Below are 20,087 nucleotides of genomic sequence, written 5' to 3'. Positions count from 1 at the left end.
GTGGTATCTCGTTCATATCGTTGTATTCAATTTGAAAAGCTGTATTCAACTTGTATTAAGTAGAAAGGAGCGTGTGTCTTTTTTTCCTTTCCATCACCATCCCAACTCCAATGTCCTCGCCAATTCATCCCCTGCCCCCCATCCCTTCCTCTCCTCCTTCATCCGGAGGCGTCAGGCGTCACCACACAATATCGGCTTCCTCGCGCACTGCACGCGCCGCCGCAAAGGACATCATATCCGAGGAAACTCAAGAACAGGCGCACTGGAATGACGACGAGGTCGTTGATCAAGACTGGGTTGGCGGCGTCGGTGCTGTAGGCGAGAAGACCTCTCTTCACAGGCAAAGCTCTCTCCCTACCCGCTATCATCGCGGTACGCCCACTTTTTCGATCCTTTATCAGACCTTCCGATCGTTGATCGTGAATCAACTTCGTTTCTCGCCTTCTGTGAGTGTTGTGCCGGGTCTCTGATCTTTCTTGTCGTAGGTTTCCAAGGTTCAAAATCTGGCAATTTGACACCAAAGTCGGTGAATAGTCTTGCCGCTATCGCTGGTCACGAAGGTGACGAGGAGCCATGGAACTTGGGGGAGTACGCCGTGCAGGACGACGAGGTCATTCTTGAGACTTTTCCCTAACGTTTTATTTATTTTCGTTCTATAACAGCAGCCTCCTGAGCAAGTTCAGCATCAGCAAGTTGCGGAAGCACAATCACAGTCCAGTAACTCACCCCTCTCGCCACACGTCAACAACCCTCCCATTCCTTCACCTCCTCCTGCCGCCTCTGGCGTCCGCCGTCATGTATCTCTTACCTACGGAGCTGCTGTTAGCGGCCTTCGCAAAATAGGCCAATCAGGCCTCAAACGCTCTGGAACCCTCCAGGCTACCGGTCCTGCTCACTCACAAACTTCGAGCCCTCCGGATCCAACAGAACATGCGGAGGAAGATGAATATGCGTACGATGCTGAAGATCTCAATGCATACGAGGAAGAGTACTATCTAAGACAACAGAACAACCAATATGGTAACAGTCCCATAGGACATTCATCTGCTTGGGCACAAGGGAATGACCGGAGGACTTCTGGTTCCTCCAACTTCCAGTCGAACCAAGCTGGAAATGACAATGGTGCTATTGACGATGTTCAGCGTGCTCTATCTGCACTGGAGCTTGCGAGCAATCACAATACTGTTCAAATGCCCCATGGTTATGGTAACTACCAACAGACTGGTCAGAATATTCACCCGCCACGTTTCAATCCCAGTCATCCCCTTGCACCGGGGCCACGTACTGGAGGGAACGGAAACGGCGGCGCCGGGAACGGGAACAAACTTCAGCTGGTCACTGATTTTGATGGTCGGACGACCCCCTTGTCACAGGCCGGACGTGGAGGCCTCACCAATGCTTCTGGTTATAACCATCAGCAACTTCAGGGTCAACAACACCATCAGATTCAACAGCGAGACGAACGTGCACAAATGGTGGGTGGCTCCTGGGAACAGAAGGATAGGGCGATTGGAGGCCGCCTGTCCAACTCAAATCTCCAATACGGATATCAGCAGCAGGGTGGACATGGCAAAAGTGGGAGTGGGAGCGGTGGAGTTCCAAATGTGCCTTCCATTCCCCAACAGTATCTGCCGCAACAGCAGGGCTCCTCTCAAAGACCAGGTTTGGGTGTCACGACGTCTTTCAGTAGCAATGGAGCTCAACAAACTGTACCTTCTGGACAAACGCCGACTCAAGCCTTCGTAAACACACCGATTGACGTGCCCTCCCTGATCGCAACCAAAGGGTATAATCCTGCCAACTTTGATACACGACCACAATTTGTGAGTACATATCTTTGGGATGTATGTATCTAATGTGATCCCCCTTATAGGCAAGATACTTTGTCATCAAGTCGTACACTGAGGATGATGTGCATAAATCCCTCAAGTACGAAATCTGGAGTTCAACCGACCCGGGGAATAAAAGGCTGGACAAGGCATTCAAGGAAACTGCGGGGCGGGGACCCATTTACCTCTTCTTCAGTGTCAATGCTAGCGGCCACTTCTGTGGGATGGCAGAGATGTTGACTCCTGTAAGCCTGGGATTTTAAGGACTTTTATTGTGCTGAAGACTTATATTTAGGTTGACTATACAAGGAGTAGCACAGTCTGGGCGTCAGATAAATGGAAAGGTGTCTTCAAAGTCAGGTGGATTTTTGTCCGGGACATTCCCAATCTCAACCTTCGTCATATAAAATTAAAGTACGTGCTAAGCTCTGCTTCAATTGCAGTAAAATATTGAAGGAGGAGTCCACAGTAACACCCAAGAGCGTAAACCTGTAACCAACTCACGAGATACCCAAGAGCTCCTTCCAGATGCTGGTCAAGAGATGTTACGGATCTTTCATACACATCCCGCAAGGACATCACTCTTGCAAGATTTTGCATTCTATGAAGTGAGACATATGTTTATCCTTCGGCGCTCGTCGCTCATCTTCAACGAAAGCTTCAAGCGATGCAAAAAATGCAAGCGACGGGAGGTGCTTCCCCACCCTCTCAATCAAACTCCGCTATCCACTCCCCGTCTCTACAAGCAGCGACCGTGGGCACCACTGGCCTTCAACAGGGGGCGCAAATCCCATTTGGAATGGGCGCCAATTCAAGCGCTCTTGCATATCAAATGCCCCAGATTACTCCTATGATGCAAATGCAATTGCAGATGGGCATGAGCATGGGGTCACAATTTGGCGTTACCCAACAAAACCATGCAATGCACCAAAGTGTGATGCGCCATTCTAGTCCTGGTCCTCAGCAGCAGCAGCAAAGTGGCGGGCAAGGATACGGGTATTGAAGAAAACAAATAAATCATGACCACTTACGAAAAATCCAACGAAATGAAGGAACAAATTCAGATAGCGACGCTTTGTGTCCGTCGCCACTCGGAAATTGGTTCTGAATAGAAATGAACTGAAGGGGACATTGCAAGAACTACATTGCTCCCCTTGACAGAACCTTTCTATTGTATGTATTTCCCACCACACCCGCTCTTTTCCTTTCTTGCTTTTCATTCCTTTCTATGCCATGCTTTCTCTTACCTATACACCATTGCTTTTATCTACTCGCCAGCTATTGCATAACGGACACGGGACACTAAGTTGATGGGGAGTTCTGATTATTGCTTTTGGCTTGTATTATGTATGTAACTTGTTTGAAGCGGCGAATACTAAACAGTTCATCTGTACTCTTACCGACGTGGATGAAGCCTATCTATGGCCAGCCAACTGCAATCAACAATGTCGAATTCTCTCATATGCTCAAAAATACCAAGCCACCAGTTGGTTGGTCGAATAAGATTGGTGAACATGATGATATTCCAGCCTGATTTGGCCCAGCTCACGCACCTCTCTAGCCGTCGCAAACTCTGGTGGCCCCGATTCAACCTGTCTACTGTTCTTGATCAACCGCTATCTTCTCGAGCATCCCGGTTCCTCTTCGCAACCTCAACGCGTTATATCCTTCACCGTCGACCATGACCTGCAGAAAAAATCTTCAGACATGGCTAACCACTGCAGGTTGTTTGCTCAATCAATAGGTGTAGAGCATATCACAAGCAAAATTCCCTGGGGCGAAGGGGTTTATCCTCCGCGCCCTTCGCCAGGCGACATGTTTGAACGGACAGCTCGAGACGCCCGCTATGCCTTGCTTTTGCAAACCTTGACGCGTGCTGACGTCGATGTCCTTGCAGTGGGTCATCATGCCGATGACCAGGTCGAAACTGCGTTGATGCGGCTGGGAATGGGGTCCACTCAGCTTGGTGCTGGTGGCATGCGAGCTTGTCGAAGGTGGGGCATGGGTGCAGGAATAGATGAGCGTTCTCTGTCATGGGCTGGCCACAAAGGCATGAGTAAATGGATTGTCCGTCCCCTGCTGGACGTCGGCAAGGTACTTGCACAAGCTTTGCCTCTCAACTATTGACTGGAGGTGTGTTTAGGATAGAATCCTCGCGACTTGCGAGCAGAACAACCTGGAATATATTACGGATCCAACCAACTTTCAACCCCACATCACTATTCGAAACGCGATACGCCGCCTCATAGACGGGACGCCTGACGTAGACCATCTTAACCTTCCTCCGGACATCATTGAAAAAGTTGAAAGTATCAACAAATCTCTCTCATCTGTGCCTACTTCCCTTGATCTGACCTCTGGTCTGGAGTCACTGCGGGGCGCGGTCAAATTTTTTCACTCGCAACTTGAAGATGTGGACTCCCAAGGTAAGCGAGGGGAAGCAGTTCTTATCACTTGGTTAAATTTTATATAGTGGACAGCATTCTAAAAAGGTGCAGGCTCCCGTCTCCACCGGGTACTTTTTTGATGGCGCTGGCATCGGTTTTAGATGACAATCGATTCTTACTACAACAAGCGATGGTCATCCGCATTCTGCGAACTATTTCTTTTTATCCTTGGGGGTCACTCCAATCTGAAGCGGGAAGGCGACAACTCAGTTTGAAACAAATCATAACGAAACTCTGGAACCCAGACCCGTTTACTGACGGAATCAAACCGTTCGTCGCTGGAGGAGGCGTTCTGTGGAAGCCAGTTGTATATCGTCGGGAAAAAATCAAGGACGTCACCCGCGTATCTGATCTTTTGAGTGACGATACCGTGGCATGGTTGGCGTCCAGACAACCTCCATTCGACAAAAAAAACGAGTTACTACGAATGGCAGAAGATTCTTCTTTATTTCGCGACATCACGAATTCATTGGTCGACGGCTTGGACTTGTGGAAAACAAACAACGGCCCTGAATATGTCGAAGTTTTGTTTGATTGTCGATTCCTTGTTTCCTTCCGTCTGCCTCACATTCCGATTGAAATTTTATCCGCCCTTATGTCAGGTCGAGGAAAGCTTTTACTTCAGGCCAGTTCTAGGTGGTATTCGCCGCTCGTCCTTTACCAGGAACATGACACGGCTCGCATAATTCATTCTTTGGTTTCAGATGATTTTTCCGGCGCACACTCATGGGACAATAAATCGATGGAGGAAAAAGTTTCCGTAGATTGGATTGTTGTTAAATTCATTAGAACCTTGAACGCGATTTAACAGACATCTGCACATAAAATTTGTAGGGAGAGCGATTCCTTGCCGCCCTGTCACTCAGTTCTGAGCTCTACGACGGGGCTTCGATCCCTTCGTTGCCTTACTTCGGTCAGGATGGATCCACTAAAGTTTTACCATACCAATTAAGAAAACTTGAAGCTATGACTTTCCATCTGTCGAACATCCAGGTTGGCACAACATACCGGAGCATCCACGAAGCAAACCACTGACCGTTATCTCGCCTCCTCTATAGCTCCCTCTCTTTTTTTTGTTCTTCTCCTTTCGGAAACCAGCCCCGCGAGTAACGATAAGATCAGAATGAGCTCGCGAACCATAATCATTACTGGGCCCTGCCTGAAAATGGCATTCGTAAGTTTCGAAAGTAGCCTGCTTGGCTGGCGAAGCCACGAGAAAAGTGGACGAGACATACCTTGGCTTCGTACCGATTGTCCACAAAGTTGTTGTTCATGGCCACGGTTTCAGGTCTTACCCTCATGAAGCGCTCGTTCGGCCCATTTTTCTTATTGCTATTAGCGCCTTTGATAAATCCAGTCGAATTCAGGCTTTTTTCCCCCTTGGTGGTAGTGGCAAAGTCGGCGGTGGTTGCAGTCGTAACAGCCGTGCCATCATCTCCAGTTCTCCGCTTCTTCGTGACTTGGTAGGTATCTTGCTCACCCCCATTGACGGACTTTACTTCAACGGAGGGTTTCCTTTGTCCCCCGAGAGACGACGAGTCGGATTCTGAGCTGGGGGAGTCAGACGATTCGCTCTTCCCAATTTTCTTCGATGCAAGCTTCGCCGCTACAGGGGCCTTCCCAATTTTTTTACTCAAGACTTGGCTGCTATCAGAATCGGAAGTAGAATCGGAGGAGCTGGTGGACGAAAGAGTTTGGCTGGAATGCTTTTCACTTGCCCTAATTTTGACCAGTTTCTTTTTAACCGATTTCGCCTTCTGTGAGGCAGAATCACTGGATTCGTCGTCTAGTAATTTCCAACTTTGGGTAAAATCTCATTTCGTGCATAGCTTGACAACGTACCAGATTCAGAGCCTGAGCCAGAGGAACTGGAATCGGAATGCTCTGACATGTGAAATCATGTAAATATCAAATAATTAGATACAAGGGCATACCAGATGGTACCGGCTTCTTTGCTGCAAGTATATCCTTGATTTGGGTGTTCAAGTCAGAATCGGAATCTGAACTGGAGGATGACGACGATGACGATGACGAGGAAGATGAAGATGATTTGTTTGCTAATTTTTCTTTGCTTTTCGAGTTGGACTTTGGCTTGGTCGCCTTTGTGGGTTTCGCAGATTCCTGGGATCTTGAACTTGAAGTTGATTCACTAGATTCACTAGAATCGGAAGATGCTTTTATACTGTGTAAGAAAAAAGAGCATCAATGCAATGGATATATGCGTACAGTCCGAATCCGAGCTTGAGCTGAATGAAGTTGAGATGTTGTCTACGCTCCGATGAGATGCTACTCACGAGGATGTGTCATTTTGCTTTATCGACTTCCAAATTTGAATAATTTCGTCTAATTGAGGACCCTCTATTTCTATGTCATCTTTAAGAATGACGACGGTTTTTGCGGCTTTTTTAAGCGCGTCGGCGGCTTTGTTGTGGGATTGTTTCCTTAAAAAAGAATGAATTAAGGTATAAGTCACTGAAATCTGGGTTAGTTGTAAGACGTTGTAGCAGTTACAGGACATACTGGCGAGATTTCCGTCCATAGTGGTGGTTTACTTATAAGTAGAGCGTGCTATGTGTCGTTTTCTTTGGACTTTAAAAACTCCCACGCTGCCTGACCATGAGCGCCACAGTCAAAGGTATCTCGAAATCGGACGTCCAATACGACGGTGCGGCCCTTCGCGTCGCCATTGTGCACGCACGATGGAACAAAACTGTTATCGATGCTCTGGTTGCTGGTGCGGTCGCAAAGCTCAAGGAGAGCGGTGTCAAGGAGAGCAACATTGTCGTGCAGTCTGTCCCGGGGAGTTTCGAATTACCTTTGGCATGCTCTAGGTACGTACGCGACAGGGCTTACAATTCTACTCGCGGTACGAAACTGGTGCATTTTTAGAATGATCGCTGGAGCTCACGTCCAAACCTCATCCAATGTCACTGACCTGCTGAGCGGGCTGTCCTTTGGAGCAATACCGAATTCAGAAACGCCTGCAACAGCTGCCACAGTCACCATGCCAAATGAGCCCTTTGACGCTGTAATCGCTATCGGTGTCCTTATCAAGGGGTCGACTATGCACTTCGAGTATATCTGCGACAGCGTATCACATGCCTTAATGAAGATCCAACTGGACACGGGTGTTCCAGTCATCTTTGGAGTTTTGACTGCGCTTACAGATGACCAGGCGTTAGAGAGAGCAGGACTCGGAAGAGGCGAGGATAAAGGGCATAATCACGGAGAAGACTGGGGTCTTGCGGCTGTAGAGATGGGTTCTCATGTTCGTCGTTGGAGAGAAGGCAAATTTGATTGAGGACGTTGGAACGCGTTAGACTAAACAGTTAAAGTATGTATGTACTTCAATATGTAGCACTTGGACCAATTTATTTAAATTGGAGGCTTGCAGGGTAGACGACTGTTGTTGTCGTTTCCATTGTCGTCGTCGATCCCTCCGTTTCATCTATTCACAACTCTCACAAAGGATGAGGAAAAAGGTGAACCCGAGCGCATTGCGCTACCCACCGAAATGACACGCTGTCCAGGTTCTTCTAATGGGCGCCTCAGGCAGCGGCAAGACATCGATGCGCTCATTGATCTTGTAAGACATCTCAATGCCTCTTGAACAGGAATTCATCGATACCGTTGTAGCTCGAACAACCCCGCGTCGTTGACTGCTCGCCTGGGCGCCACTATCGACGTTGAGCAAAACCATGTTCGATTTCTGGGTGACCTCATCCTCAACCTGTGGGATTGTGGGGGCCAGGATGCCTTTATGGATTCCTATCTCACCACACAACGTTCAACAATTTTTCAACAAGTCGGTGTCATGATATACGTGTTCGACGTCGAAACAAGGGAAATGAACAAGGATTTGGAGTACTACCGTGACTGTCTCGATGGGCTAAGGCAATTTAGTCCGAGCGCATCTGTATTTCTTCTCGTGCACAAGATGGACCTTTTACGGGAACCACGCCAACCCTCTTTCGAGAAGAAAAGGAAGGAACTGCAAGATGCAAGCGGCGAAGGCACCGTCTCGGTGTTTGGAACCAGTATCTACGACGAAAGTCTCTACAAGGTACGCACTGTCCTTTGCTTCCTTCCATACACGAACTTCACAAAGCAGCTACATCAGGCATGGTCCAACATTGTGCACACCCTGATCCCAAACGCGAGCATTCTTTCAAAACATTTGACGACCTTTGCAGTGGCTTGCAATGCAACCGAAGTGATTCTCTTTGAGAGAACGACCTTCCTTGTTGTGGCCACCTCATCTAATCTGCCTGACATGCCTGACATTCCCTCGACTGCTTCATCTCTTGGCTCTGATACCACAGGTGGGGGAGATGCGCGCGGACTCGATCCAACGCGTTATGAGCGGACTTCTGAACTCGTTAAAGCTTTCAAGTACGCATGCTCCCGCGTGAGGGAGGAATTTCATTCACTCGAGATGGAACTATACGATTTTACTGCTGTCCTGGCTGAAATGACCCGGAATACGTATGTTATGGTCATTGTGCATGACCCCACCATAGGTTTGTCCATAGTCATTTACCTAGCACCCACAAGCAATTGACTGAGATGCCCTGTTTTAGAAACAGCAGCTTTAAAGTTGAATGTTCGAATGGCTCGGCGCAAGTTTGAAGAATTGCAAGGAGACAGCGTTGCGCTGTGACCATCCCCCCTTGATTGGCCCTATCTTATCACTCACTTATACCAGTATGCTCATTCCCTCGATAATGTTGCTCATGCAGTATGCTTCTTTTGTTCCTTAATCATTTAATTCCAAGATTTTACCTTTTTCAGAAAAGCATTAACACAAGACACAGGATTATTGGGGAGCTTGCTCCCCTTTGTACTGCTAACCGACTCCAAAATGTAGATGATGACCTAATCCACAAGTAGTTGGCCGTGTTTACACATTGCACAGCATGGACACCCCGTGCGAACTTACTGATATGTGCATGACAATCACAAAATTGGGCTTACTGATCATTGTGCTGGGTATTTATCTGCCATTTATCTGCCCGGCAAAGCCCGGGATTTTGTAGTTTACATATTTCTCAACGGGTACAATATTTCTGTTGCTGAATTTTGGCATATACATATTAACAGGTGTAAGCTATAATTTCTTCTCAGAGAGCTATATGTTTTATGTGGCCAATGTGGAGAATTCCAGACCAAAGTTATCTGCAAGTTATCTGCCACCCCGAAAAGTTATCTGCCATTAGTCACGTGCACGTGACAAAATCAGAATCCCCCGAAAACCATCCTTGCGCCTGACAACACAGAGACAGTTCTTGACTTCGAAAATTTTGGCCAACCCCCGACAGTCTTACCTCTAGAAACACCCAAGCCATCTTCATGGAAAAAAAATTTCGACACAATATGGTGTTGGGAATATCTAGGCAAATTCTTTCTATTTTATTTCTTTTCGTTGTTTTGCTTTCTTTTGACACCCAGCACATTGAACGCAAAACCCAAAATTGTGGTAAGTGCGTGAAGCCCTAGGTTTTATATTGAACAATTATGACATGGATTCACCTGAGTATATATTTTATAGTCAAATATGCTATAACATCTATCAGCAATTTTTGTATAAAAAATAATGATAAATTGACTCAATAAAGATATATCAAGATCCCCATCTAGTCTGCAAGGTACTTGCATACAAATTCGTTCTTACTAGCCTGAACTCCGGAGCGGATCATTGCACTTTTTCTGGATGACATTCGAGAGACTGTCAATGCGTTCCCTATCAAAACTTGGTGGTCTCTTGATTAATTTGAGCACGATAAGTTCTTCATCCCCAGACCGTCGAAGTTCAACTCGGATGTTTTGATGACTGAAGTCAGGTGGCAGAAAGTCCAAGGACGAAGACCAGATCCGCTCATTCAGAATCTGCTGTTATACCATTGTTTTGTTACGTGGGCTGGATTTAGACCGCTGAATATCATTTCTCAGACGTAACTTTTATCCCCTGAGGATCATATTACTCAAAAGTACAATCTAAAAGAGCAAATTCTGGCACCAAGTTCCTTTCAGTTCAACCAAATGATATGCGTGTGTTTGTCTTATTCACATTTTATTCCACTCAGTTGCGTCGCTGACAATGGGAAATGACGGTAATATTGAACAGGCATTCAATCATATATCCACAATTACATTTACGCGCACGCGCATTAAGAGACCCAGACTTTAAAGGTGTTCGTTAGTAGAGGGTATCCGGATATGGATTAGACTCACATGCAAGTGAAATAACAAAGTAGAGGGATAGCAGCCTAATGACAATTAGAAATCGCTTAACCTACTCAGTGCACTGCGCTCACATAAGACCTTCCATGTAGTTGGACTTTCCATCCCTAAGAAATGCATCAGCATACTCGGACGTTACAATTAACACCCACTCACTGAATCAAAGTGTTGACTAGGATGACAGAGACGAAAAGAATGATTGTCTGGACCCATTGTCAATTAGGGGCTGTCAAGTTAACAATGGATAGCAAACCTCGAAGTTAGCGAAGAAAAGAGTCAATTCGTGTCCGGAGCTAACAGAAAATCCAAGTAAGCGCAACCGAAAAATCCCAAGATTTATCACTCACATCCATCCTATGATTACCAAGAGAGGAACAACAAAAGTCGCGATTTGCTACATGAGTAAGGTCAGATTGGCCGCATTTCACAATATAATATTTTGCCACTCACAATGGAACTGCCAACACAGATCGTGATGGTGAGTTCCATTTGGTTCTTCATCGCCATCCAGACCGAAGTAACATGCTCAGCGGCGTTGGCCTGAACGCAATTTCCCGTTATTGACAGAACACGGATGTCACTCAAGACTCACCACAATCGGAAGGAGTATCAGACCAATGAACGCCTTCGGTATGGCATAGCGCGCCGCAGTTTCCTCGATGGAGGCAACCACTAAACGAGTTTGAGCTTGGTATGATCAATGTGCGCGGGAACGTAATTACGATAATCAGCACAGAAGGCCGTAATGACGGTGACCGAGAGCAGACTAAATAAAGTCGATGAGTAATCGCAGTTGTTAGGAGGGGACAGGACACCAACGCTATTGAGGCTGCGATGACACTCATTTTCTGCGCTTCTGGTTCTTGTTTGCTTGTTGCTTCATACAGATGTGCATGGGACTTCAACTAACCGACGGATGTGAGATCGTTCTCAAAAAGAAAATGTCGGTGCTGACTTGAAAGTACAAATAAGCACAGTATACAAGGAGGAGCGCTATTGCGGTGCCTCTTGAAATAACCAGCAAACCACTCGCCGAAGAAGCTGTTTCTCTTGATCAAGTCGGAATTTAAGATAAGTTAAAATGACAATACCTGATTGTGTGCTATTATAAGCAGCAGGAATAACAAGCGCTATGTGAAAGATGGCGGAACTCAGATACAAATTAGCCATGATTTAGGGGGTTTAAACTAACTGATGCATGCCAGGGTCATTAACTGTAGTAGTTGTCAGAACTCGACAGACGAGACATAGTAGGACGAGCACATACGGAACTTGAACTATATTGGCCATCAAGATTTAGTTAACCTATGTCGGCAGGGAACGTGTCCAACTTACGCTTGTGCTGCCGTCACTTGAAATTCACTCTCAGGGCGCTTGTAACCGGCTAATGCCTTACGTTAACCACTGTTCCTCAGTGAAAAAAAAAAACACCGACCAGCCAAAAATGAACACCCCAAAACGAGCAGAATGTTTGATAGTATAGAACCCAACATCTGAAACAAAATTTAGGGGTAATAAACCTCGGGAAAATAAATTTACTGAAGTCTGAACGATGCGCAGCTCGCCTGGCGGCAACAGTCAAATAAACCAAATCAACTTCGCACTAGATAAGCGAACCTTGCATAAGAGCAGCAATGCCGACGATGATTTCAACGGCGTTCCCGAAAGATGCATTCAACAAACCGGCGACCGTTTGGCCAAGTTTTGCGGACATTTGATCCGTGGCTTCGCCTAGCAACTGGGGCGTTGTTAGTGAGTACCTTTTGCGAGGTTGGGTCATACCTTGGCCAAAGGAACGATTGCTAGAAAGCTGAACGAGAAACGCAGAGCAGCATCCCAATTGAGATGGTGAGCGATAATGCTCAATGGAACGAATATTAAGAGAACATTGAGATAAGTTCCGAAAATAAAGTAGTTGAGGGATGCCAGCCAGGTCGGTTCGCCTTCAGCCTTGACTAGGGAAAAGACACTTTGGCTAAAGGGGACAAAGCCATTGTGATGCGGTAAAAGCGGCGAATGCTCGTCTGTGGACATGAAGGAGTGGTAGGAATTGGAAAAGAACTTGAACACTTCAACTTGGTTAAAGGCGGTGCATATTTCTTGGCAATGACTTCATGATCGAAGCCGACCAATCAGCGGATGTTTCGGCTGCTTTTATTCCCATCCGAGCTTTTTCTTTCTCACGTGTCGGCAAGAACGGCGCAATCACAACATCTCAACGATAACATTTTAAAACGACAAGAAATTCATAGCATAGCAGCAATCTCCTCAAAAATATTGCGAACTCGATCTTCCTTAAATCTTGAAGGAAGAGCCCGAATGCATTGCAGAATGTCACTGATCTGCGAGCTATCAAAAATATTGTTGCCCGTTTCATTATGGAAGTAAACCTGCCATCCTTTTGTGAGGCGGGGAAATACGAAATAAAATAACGACTGACCACATTGCCGAGAGCAACGAAGGCTCGGTAAACAGCCTCCGAATCGTCGGCTTCCGATTCGAGCACCTGTTTTTTTTGCCTGAATCAAATGAACGCCATAAAGTTGTTCTGAAACTTACACCCAAGGTCAATCTCAGGTGCTGATTGCGAATGGGGGCAGCAAGAGGCGAAGAAAGACCAAAGCAAGAAACGCTGAGAAAATAATCGGTTAAAACGAAGGAAAGGTGCCACGTCCACATACTTGAACAGAACTGTAGCTAGAGCGACTCGCAGATTCTTACTCAATACAGCGTACGGCGCTTGACTCAAATTCTCAAGGAGCTGCCAAACGATAGAGAGTCAAGACCGAGCGAGAATGGGGGGTTCATACCTGGGACAACCATGCATCATTGACAGGGCTTCCTTCCTGGAACACATTTGCCAAAGTGCGAAGCATCAGAAGAGTGTTGGTATCTCTTGGCTTGGAAAGTGGGAGAGTCCACGGAGAGTTCCATTCTGAAGCCTTGAGCAACGTTTCTAGGAACGTTTCTGTCAAGCCAGGAGTAGAAAAAGCTTTCGGACAAAACCCGGCCAAGAGTCGACTTAAGTCAATGACTACTCCCCGTCAGTGACCATAGCGCACCGCATAGTAGCGCATTTACCTGGAAAGCGCTGGGGGGATGGCCATCTCTCTAAGATCCGCGCAATAAGGTTTACGTGAGAACTGGTCGGCACTAACGACACAGCTAGCGGAGGAGACATCGTTGTCCGTGATAGATAAGAAAAGATTTCGTTGAGACCACTGATTTCCTCTGGGCTTAGCGCAAGCGACGATATAGGCTGTTTGGTATTCCTCGCATTCATTTATTGAAGGAAAATAGACAAAAAAGACACTCACAATTTCGTTGCGTATCGCTTCATCGAACTGGAACAATTTCGCTTGCATGGCGTTCACGTTAGCTTGTTTAAAAGCTACATATTTTACGACTGGCAAAGTCTTGGGTAACGGCACGATTCCAGTTGACGCTGCCAGCCCCGAGGAGCGAGAAGCACCATTGAGTGGATCTATAACAGAAGACGAAGGCGCTTGAGGTGTGCCCCTGTATCTTGACGCTCCTGTAAATGGATCCGCGTACTCCGACGCCGATGCAGTAGTTGGTGCCGAGCCTGTACTTCGATACCTTGATGCGCCTACACAATGCCATCAGATAACTATAAGATATCAGTATACCCTTCCTTGCCTGTGTAAGGATCCACGTATTCCTCTCCTTGAGCTCCAATATCGACGGGTGCTGTGTTTTTCTCTATGAATCGGACAACTTCGTCGATATAGGTCAACGGCAGATCGTTACTCTCAAGAAAACGCTGCGCCGCGGCAAAGGGATTTTCTAGGCAGGAACGTGAACTTTTCTGAAGGCGTCAAGGCAAGATATTACCGACCGGTCGCATTGTACGGCAATTTCAGCGGCGGTACGCCATCCTGGATGTCAACATCGAAAACGTAATCGTATTCTTTTCCTTGATAGAGTTGCTTGCGACTTTGCCCTACGGCATCAACGACATCTCCAATCTTGTGCCAGGTTGAAGTAGCGGCATCCCACTACCAGGCGTTTCAACCAACTGTTTTACAAAAAGCATGTATAGTAACGGACCTGGTGAGCTTCCACTATGCCTTGATTGTTGAGCATCTTCACCTCACCAGACTTTTTCCCTGATCATGAAAAAATAAATTCTAACTTCCGATCGTTTAAATGCGGGTTTACCTGGACTCAAAAGGGTTTCTACACCAGGAAGGTCATTCTTCTTGACATCTCCAACTTGTTGGGAGGGCAACGCCTGACTTGCAACAAGTAAATCGTACTCCTTCAGATCGCCCTGCGACATCCAGCGATCCTCGGAGGCACTGAAAACGCGAACAATGCCATCGCTACATCCACTAACGATATCTCCGTTCGGCATACTGGACACCGTCCAAACAGAAATAGCAGGATGAGTGATGATTTGTGAGCATTCACCATCTACTCTCTTTATATTAAGTTTGTTTGTGGGAGGGAAAAAATCACAATACACACCCTTCCAGATGCGGACAGTACGATCCTCGCCTGCAGAGATAATATCGCCGCTGGAGAGAACCGACAGACTGTAAACGAATGATGTATGTCCTGAGAGTGTGTAAACCAGATCGCCGCCCAGTGTCCACACACGGATTTCGCTAAAGTCGCGGCAGTTAGCCACATATACTTTCGCTGCAACAACGCAATCACCCCCCTATCATTCGAGCACGATGCGAAGCCTATATCTGGAACCAAGGCTAACCCACGCACCGCGTCTTGGTGGCCAATATAGGTTTGAAGCATCTTGTGTTGTTGCCAAAGCCGGATCGATTTGTCGGCGGAACCTTAGAAACATATCTGTCTCTCCATGCTGTCGCGTTCATCTTGAAGCGCACGAACCTGTCAAGAATCTGTCCTCATCGAGAGCTAGCACTGCCCACACCGATTGCTGATGACCTTTCAGATCGTAAAGCAAAGCAAAGTTCCTCCAAACTTTGGCGGTTCTTGATACTGGATTGAAAAACCTTCTCAAATATGAAGACATAAAAAGCTTACTTGTCCCACGAGCCAGATATGATGGTGCCAGACGGTGTAGCATGTAAGGCGCAGATGTTTTCGGTGTGGCCCAGGAGCGAAAAATCCGGATCGTCTTTTGGATGCTCAAGGGAGAAAATATTAATTATAGTATCTTGGCCACCAGTCACAGCGTAGCCTTTACAAACTAATCAGTGATTGGCTTGGGTGTGAGGGGTACGTGCCTGCCTTTCGGTGCATCTAAAGTGGGGGGGATGTATGTGACAGCGTTGAGGTACCGAGAGCCAGCTCGAAGGACGTTGTCGGGTGTAAAGTGAGGTCCCGCGGAAGATCGTTGCCAACATATTGCGGTGGAGTCGCGAGAGGCTGAAAGAATGAGCTCATTGGTCGGTGAACACGATGCGCGAACCTGAGGACTATCAGTCTAGGAGCTCCTCAATCAGATGACGATCTCATTACAGACATCAGATGTATGGGCTTTTAGGGTTGCCGACAACTTGTAAGGCATGTCCGCCAGTCGACGCTCAGATCGATGCGCAGGGAAAGTGTTTTCAAGAACGTTGCGGGAATTAGGATCTGGTCTAGCGCCAACGACCGAATCGGTTGTATGTAAGGATGCCAAACTGCACTTGTGCAAGTTCCTTTATGTACCTCAGAACTTTCTTTACAAGCTATGTGCGACTTTCCAAAAAAAAAATATCATTGGGACCGCTCCGGAATCTATCTATCTATCTATCCTCATCACTTATTGAGGATTCACAAGTAGCAAACTGTTATGTATTCAGGTCTTGAAAAAAATGTGCACCACTCTAACGAACCCAAACTGCAGTGAAAAGCTGGGAATGGGGGATACGGAGGTGTATCTATGCCTTGCACCATTACTTCATCTCCTGCGAGGTCCTCCCAGTACAGGTCGCCAGTCATGGAGGTTATTGACGATTTTAAAACCAGAAGGGGTTGACAAGAAGGCTGGCACAATCCTCTTTTATATCACTGCTTGAGGGCAGGTCGCTAAGTTAACAAATAGCTACGAACAAAGCAGGATTCGACAAGTGATAGAAATAAACGCCTACACTGTTTCGACTTTCACTCTGCTAAGTCAATACCAACAGCAACTGATATTTTGAGTTTTTTCGTCGGTCTCGTCAGAATGTCAGGTTCTGTCAACAGATCACTACCACGTTTGTGTCGAACTTGTTCAACTGGGAATTCGGGGATCTCTGTTGTCTCTTGCGTTTGAGTCTCGTTGGCTCGCTCGAGCCCAGAAAAAGCCTGCGAGGCTGGTCCTACAAAGCCCGTGTGGAGTGGTTGGTTGTCTATGGACATGAGCCCAGTCTTTAAATTTTTAGCGAGTTAAGCATCCATGTTTCTAATATAATAGAAAACGAACCAGTTTGGCCACACCAAGTATACGGTTTTCAACTTCTTGATCTGGATTGAAGTAGTCCAAGTAGGTAGACTTAGCTTTCATCGAATGATTGAAAGCGTAACGAGGCTTTTGAATGTTGGGTTTTCGTTGCTTGGGCTGTTTCTGTTTTCCTTTCCCTTTGTTCTTGACGCTCCTCGTATGGATCTCTGTCGTTAGTCCGAGGTTATCAACCGTCGTCATCTGTTGAAATAGAAAGCCTTATTGCGATTCAATGGTAATCGTCAATGAGCCCAAATGAATATATTTATCAAAATCCATTCACCCTCAGATTCTAGCCGTTTGATAAGTTGCCGAGCAAGTGAATTCTCGCCGCCTATATCGGTAAAATTAATCCCGCCCCTGAAGCTTGGGATAGATATCTGACCAAAGGATTTCACAAAATCCGCGAAATATTGAGGCTTACGGCTATCTGCGACTTTGAGAGCTCGTCTAGTGAAATCGATGTTAGCATAGAAAGACAAGCAGACAGAGACGATCACCTAAATAGCGCCAGGTCCTTGAATCTACCCATAAGTTTGGGGTAGAGATCGACTTTGATAAGTTCCCATGATAAATCTTTGCGGAGTCGACAATCGAAGCAGATAAATTTGGAGGGCATGCGGGGGTCTTGAGCGGAGTTGTATCTGTGGGGGAAGAACTAACAATGAAGTGGTTAATTTCCATGGGCGGTAGGTGACGTACCCCATACACCTGTGTAAGGTCAGCAAGTCGGCGGTAAATGGCACTGCAAACAGAGGGAGCATACCAAACATGAAACCATCTAGCGCAACCCCCCTCGCAAAAGCAGCTTTCATCCTCTATCTAGAAAAGATGATCAAAGATACCAGAAGTGTTTCAACGGCCAGGTGATTACCATGACACCACAATCACAATCTAGAACTTCATCGACTATGGCGTCTTGATTATTCTCTCCTCCTTGGGTTACCAACTCAGCAGTCATACCATCCGTTGCTTTGATATATTCGAATGACTGGATCGATTCAACCATTGGAGATCCAGGTTGCTGAATTTCCATGTCTTCGTCAACATTGACAGTCAGTCTAGAACAAGGGTGGGACATGGTTACAAACCTAACATCTGGACATCACTTGGCGCCCTAGAGCCGTCAATGCACAAGTGTTCAAAATAACTGCCGAGGTCAACTGGGCGGGGAGGTGCGGAGGTCGTCTCAATATTAATATCGGGGGGGGGGATAGCATCTGGGCCACTATCGTCCTCGCAAATAGGTGTTTCTCCTACGTGAGACAAAGAAGGTTCTTGAAAAATGAGAGGTTGGGTCTCCTCAAACCCCGTAGTCTCTAGTGCGATCTTCGCGTTCTGGCTGGCGATCAGAAATAAAGTCTCCTTTTAGAATAATTATGGAAGACCAACTATTTCTTTCAAACGAGTGGGGACATTTTCACAGAATCCCACAAACTGTGCTTCTCCATCTGGGGCAAAAGGTAGCTTTTCGATGTCGCCTTCCTTATTTCTAATACCAATGGGAGCGATTTGCTGCGATTCGCGCTCTAAACCGATTGCCTTATAACGACCATCGGGACCTCTGATGTATTCAGGATCGTCTTCGCCTTCTGCGTCTTCATCATGGAGTTCCAAGTCGGCATCGGCTGACCACACGACATTCCTATTGTCCGCATCTTCTCTTTGCTTCTCCGCTTGATGGGCACAGAAGCTGGCTTCCTCTAGTGGCGTAAGAGTAGGAACGGTTGATCCTCGAACGGTTGTCCCTGCAAAAATTCCATGATCGTGCTCGGTGGATGAAGGAAGGTAGGTTGCTATCGAGGTGACGCTGAGATTAACACTGACTAAAGATTTAGTAAGTTGTATACAAAGACTAGATAAAAACCTTTACGAGTGGTGACCGGTCTGGATCTTCCCAATAGAGCACTTTTCGGGGATCTCGTCGAGGTCGTGAGTCATGAAGAACCACTTATCTTTCTCAGAGTCCCCAGCTTGGAAATGCGGCGGTTCATAGTTGGCAGGCGTTTCGTCTGTGTAACACACTTTGAAAGTTGCGAAACGGCGTCCTGTGCAAATTTGCTAGTTAAAAAACTGCATACTTGCAAGCGAGTCACAAACTTGGTAAGACGTCCATGTGGGTCATTGCATGAATAAGTGTCTTCAATAAAGTCTGCGAAGCCAAGAGACGTTACATAGAGACAGAAAAAAAATTGACAAAAATGAACCTTCACACTTCTCTTGACATCTTTAAGAGTAGGAGTCTTTCCTCGTTTAACCGCTTCCGCGACTGGATCGACGAATGGTTCCGTTGACGATCTCCGTGCACCTTCTTCAAAGCTCATGATAGGAATTACAGTGTCGGTTCCTGGCAGAGTATGATACTGAAAGGAGGCGTCAACCATAAAGCAATGTTATCATGGAGCCGAACAAACCTTGAAATTGAAGGTGTATGCCTCAATGATGCTAGAAGTTGGTGAGCACTCTATGGATCAAGAAAAATGCACGGTATATGCGAGTCTTTACTTGTTTGGTTCCTTGTTATCCTGGAAGAGCTGGGTATGTTACCTGCGGGCAATCGCAAAGACGACATACCAGGTAAATGGCAAATATAAAACTACGAAGGTATTGTTTTTGCAAGGCATCAAAGATGCCGTACTCCTGCCAAAGTATGAGCGAGAAATTCGGTGAGGTGAGCGCGCATATACCAAGTAATTTAGAATTCTGTCCGCTTCATCTGTATATCCACGAGTCATGGTCTACAGAAAAGCCACCGTCAATACATTCATAGAGAACGGAATATGATCATAACCATGATTCTAAATCCGTTAATTTTCCTCCCGTCATCTGTAGCATCGCTTGAGACGGAGAGCGCGCCATAAGAGTCATCGGCGGTTGTGAAGTAGCCTGATCAGAATAGGTTTCAACCCAGACAAGCGGGAGGGAGAAGGATATACTTTCGGAAAAGTTGTCTTCTGGTAAAAGATTTCTACAAGGAGACGGGTGACCTCTTGTGATCCCATGAATGAGCAGGACGTACCTCAAAAAAGCGATGCAGCTCAAACCTGCTCTGAGGAGAGTCTGAACGGAGGATATGCTTTGGGTAGCGGATATGGATTGTATTGCGTTCCTCGTCGTCTGAGCCTGCATTGCATATGAGGGTAACGGCAAGAAAGG

General features: G+C 46.5%; 8 protein-coding genes across 8 annotated transcripts; 4 read left to right on the top strand and 4 right to left on the bottom strand.

Moving 5' to 3' along the window:
- Positions 1 to 110: 110 nt before the first annotated feature.
- LACBIDRAFT_322334 (uncharacterized protein) lies at positions 111 to 2,832 on the top strand (the record flags this gene model as incomplete). The annotated part of the gene is made up of 8 exons (XM_001875442.1): positions 111 to 372; positions 402 to 446; positions 486 to 610; positions 663 to 1,823; positions 1,874 to 2,074; positions 2,125 to 2,243; positions 2,299 to 2,437; positions 2,488 to 2,832. The coding sequence occupies 8 exons, from the start codon at positions 111 to 113 to the stop codon at positions 2,830 to 2,832; spliced, it is 2,397 nt and encodes a 798-aa protein (XP_001875477.1).
- Positions 2,833 to 3,274: 442 nt separating this feature from the next.
- On the top strand, positions 3,275 to 4,984 carry LACBIDRAFT_322333 (uncharacterized protein; the record flags this gene model as incomplete). The annotated part of the gene is made up of 5 exons (XM_001875441.1): positions 3,275 to 3,315; positions 3,359 to 3,923; positions 3,973 to 4,255; positions 4,303 to 4,873; positions 4,981 to 4,984. The coding sequence occupies 5 exons, from the start codon at positions 3,275 to 3,277 to the stop codon at positions 4,982 to 4,984; spliced, it is 1,464 nt and encodes a 487-aa protein (XP_001875476.1).
- A 36-nt stretch (positions 4,985 to 5,020) lies between these two features.
- LACBIDRAFT_292357 (uncharacterized protein) lies at positions 5,021 to 6,562 on the bottom strand. The gene is made up of 6 exons (XM_001874915.1): positions 6,503 to 6,562; positions 6,211 to 6,458; positions 6,119 to 6,160; positions 5,512 to 6,062; positions 5,313 to 5,435; positions 5,021 to 5,254 (listed from the first exon to the last, which is right to left on the bottom strand). Exons 4-6 carry the CDS (start codon positions 5,575 to 5,577, stop codon positions 5,225 to 5,227), a joined length of 219 nt encoding a protein of 72 aa, XP_001874950.1. The 5' UTR covers positions 5,578 to 6,062; positions 6,119 to 6,160; positions 6,211 to 6,458; positions 6,503 to 6,562; the 3' UTR covers positions 5,021 to 5,224.
- A 330-nt stretch (positions 6,563 to 6,892) lies between these two features.
- LACBIDRAFT_182050 (uncharacterized protein) lies at positions 6,893 to 7,678 on the top strand (the record flags this gene model as incomplete). Its single annotated transcript, XM_001875440.1, has 2 exons — positions 6,893 to 7,142; positions 7,180 to 7,678. 2 exons carry the CDS (start codon positions 6,893 to 6,895, stop codon positions 7,575 to 7,577), a joined length of 648 nt encoding a protein of 215 aa, XP_001875475.1. The 3' UTR covers positions 7,578 to 7,678.
- Positions 7,679 to 7,815: 137 nt separating this feature from the next.
- On the top strand, positions 7,816 to 8,936 carry LACBIDRAFT_306179 (uncharacterized protein; the record flags this gene model as incomplete). Its single annotated transcript, XM_001875439.1, has 4 exons — positions 7,816 to 7,862; positions 7,913 to 8,339; positions 8,397 to 8,796; positions 8,857 to 8,936. The coding sequence occupies 4 exons, from the start codon at positions 7,816 to 7,818 to the stop codon at positions 8,934 to 8,936; spliced, it is 954 nt and encodes a 317-aa protein (XP_001875474.1).
- A 1,507-nt stretch (positions 8,937 to 10,443) lies between these two features.
- LACBIDRAFT_187790 (uncharacterized protein) lies at positions 10,444 to 12,583 on the bottom strand (the record flags this gene model as incomplete). Its single annotated transcript, XM_001874914.1, has 19 exons — positions 12,299 to 12,583; positions 12,134 to 12,254; positions 12,056 to 12,081; positions 11,952 to 12,009; positions 11,852 to 11,900; positions 11,784 to 11,793; positions 11,709 to 11,730; positions 11,608 to 11,646; positions 11,472 to 11,563; positions 11,336 to 11,421; positions 11,239 to 11,282; positions 11,109 to 11,188; positions 10,967 to 11,056; positions 10,864 to 10,910; positions 10,770 to 10,809; positions 10,673 to 10,719; positions 10,591 to 10,623; positions 10,508 to 10,542; positions 10,444 to 10,457 (listed from the first exon to the last, which is right to left on the bottom strand). The coding sequence occupies exons 1-19, from the start codon at positions 12,548 to 12,550 to the stop codon at positions 10,444 to 10,446; spliced, it is 1,185 nt and encodes a 394-aa protein (XP_001874949.1). The 5' UTR covers positions 12,551 to 12,583.
- Positions 12,584 to 14,147: 1,564 nt separating this feature from the next.
- On the bottom strand, positions 14,148 to 16,031 carry LACBIDRAFT_244097 (WD-40 repeat-containing protein; the record flags this gene model as incomplete). The annotated part of the gene is made up of 10 exons (XM_001874913.1): positions 14,148 to 14,323; positions 14,376 to 14,535; positions 14,588 to 14,646; positions 14,699 to 14,953; positions 15,008 to 15,147; positions 15,192 to 15,333; positions 15,389 to 15,492; positions 15,545 to 15,648; positions 15,744 to 15,932; positions 15,987 to 16,031. 10 exons carry the CDS (start codon positions 16,029 to 16,031, stop codon positions 14,148 to 14,150), a joined length of 1,374 nt encoding a protein of 457 aa, XP_001874948.1.
- A 578-nt stretch (positions 16,032 to 16,609) lies between these two features.
- Positions 16,610 to 20,060, bottom strand: LACBIDRAFT_306176 (uncharacterized protein; the record flags this gene model as incomplete). Its single annotated transcript, XM_001874912.1, has 19 exons — positions 16,610 to 16,858; positions 16,914 to 17,149; positions 17,215 to 17,381; positions 17,432 to 17,575; positions 17,634 to 17,642; positions 17,698 to 17,753; positions 17,806 to 17,969; positions 18,023 to 18,269; positions 18,324 to 18,753; positions 18,805 to 18,979; positions 19,032 to 19,083; positions 19,139 to 19,294; positions 19,346 to 19,376; positions 19,437 to 19,456; positions 19,506 to 19,571; positions 19,619 to 19,669; positions 19,723 to 19,817; positions 19,868 to 19,899; positions 19,951 to 20,060. The coding sequence occupies 19 exons, from the start codon at positions 20,058 to 20,060 to the stop codon at positions 16,610 to 16,612; spliced, it is 2,490 nt and encodes an 829-aa protein (XP_001874947.1).
- Between the last annotated feature and the right edge of the window lie 27 nt (positions 20,061 to 20,087).

The sequence above is a fragment of the Laccaria bicolor genome, genomic scaffold (genome assembly GCF_000143565.1).
Source record: "Laccaria bicolor S238N-H82 LACBIscaffold_2 genomic scaffold, whole genome shotgun sequence".
NCBI classification, from domain to species: Eukaryota; Fungi; Basidiomycota; class Agaricomycetes; order Agaricales; family Hydnangiaceae; genus Laccaria; species Laccaria bicolor.
This window is presented reverse-complemented; position numbering and strand designations above follow the sequence as displayed.

Coding starts and splice junctions, on each gene's coding strand:
- LACBIDRAFT_292357 (XM_001874915.1), bottom strand. CDS start 5,577: ATGAGGGTAAGACCTGAAACCGTGGCCATGAACAACAACTTTGTGGAC. Junction 5,436..5,511: donor ACAATCGGTACGAAGCCAAG/GTATGTCTCGTC, acceptor TGCCATTTTCAG/GCAGGGCCCAGTAATGATTA. Junction 5,255..5,312: donor ATAGAGGAGGCGAGATAACG/GTCAGTGGTTTG, acceptor GATGTTCGACAG/ATGGAAAGTCATAGCTTCAA.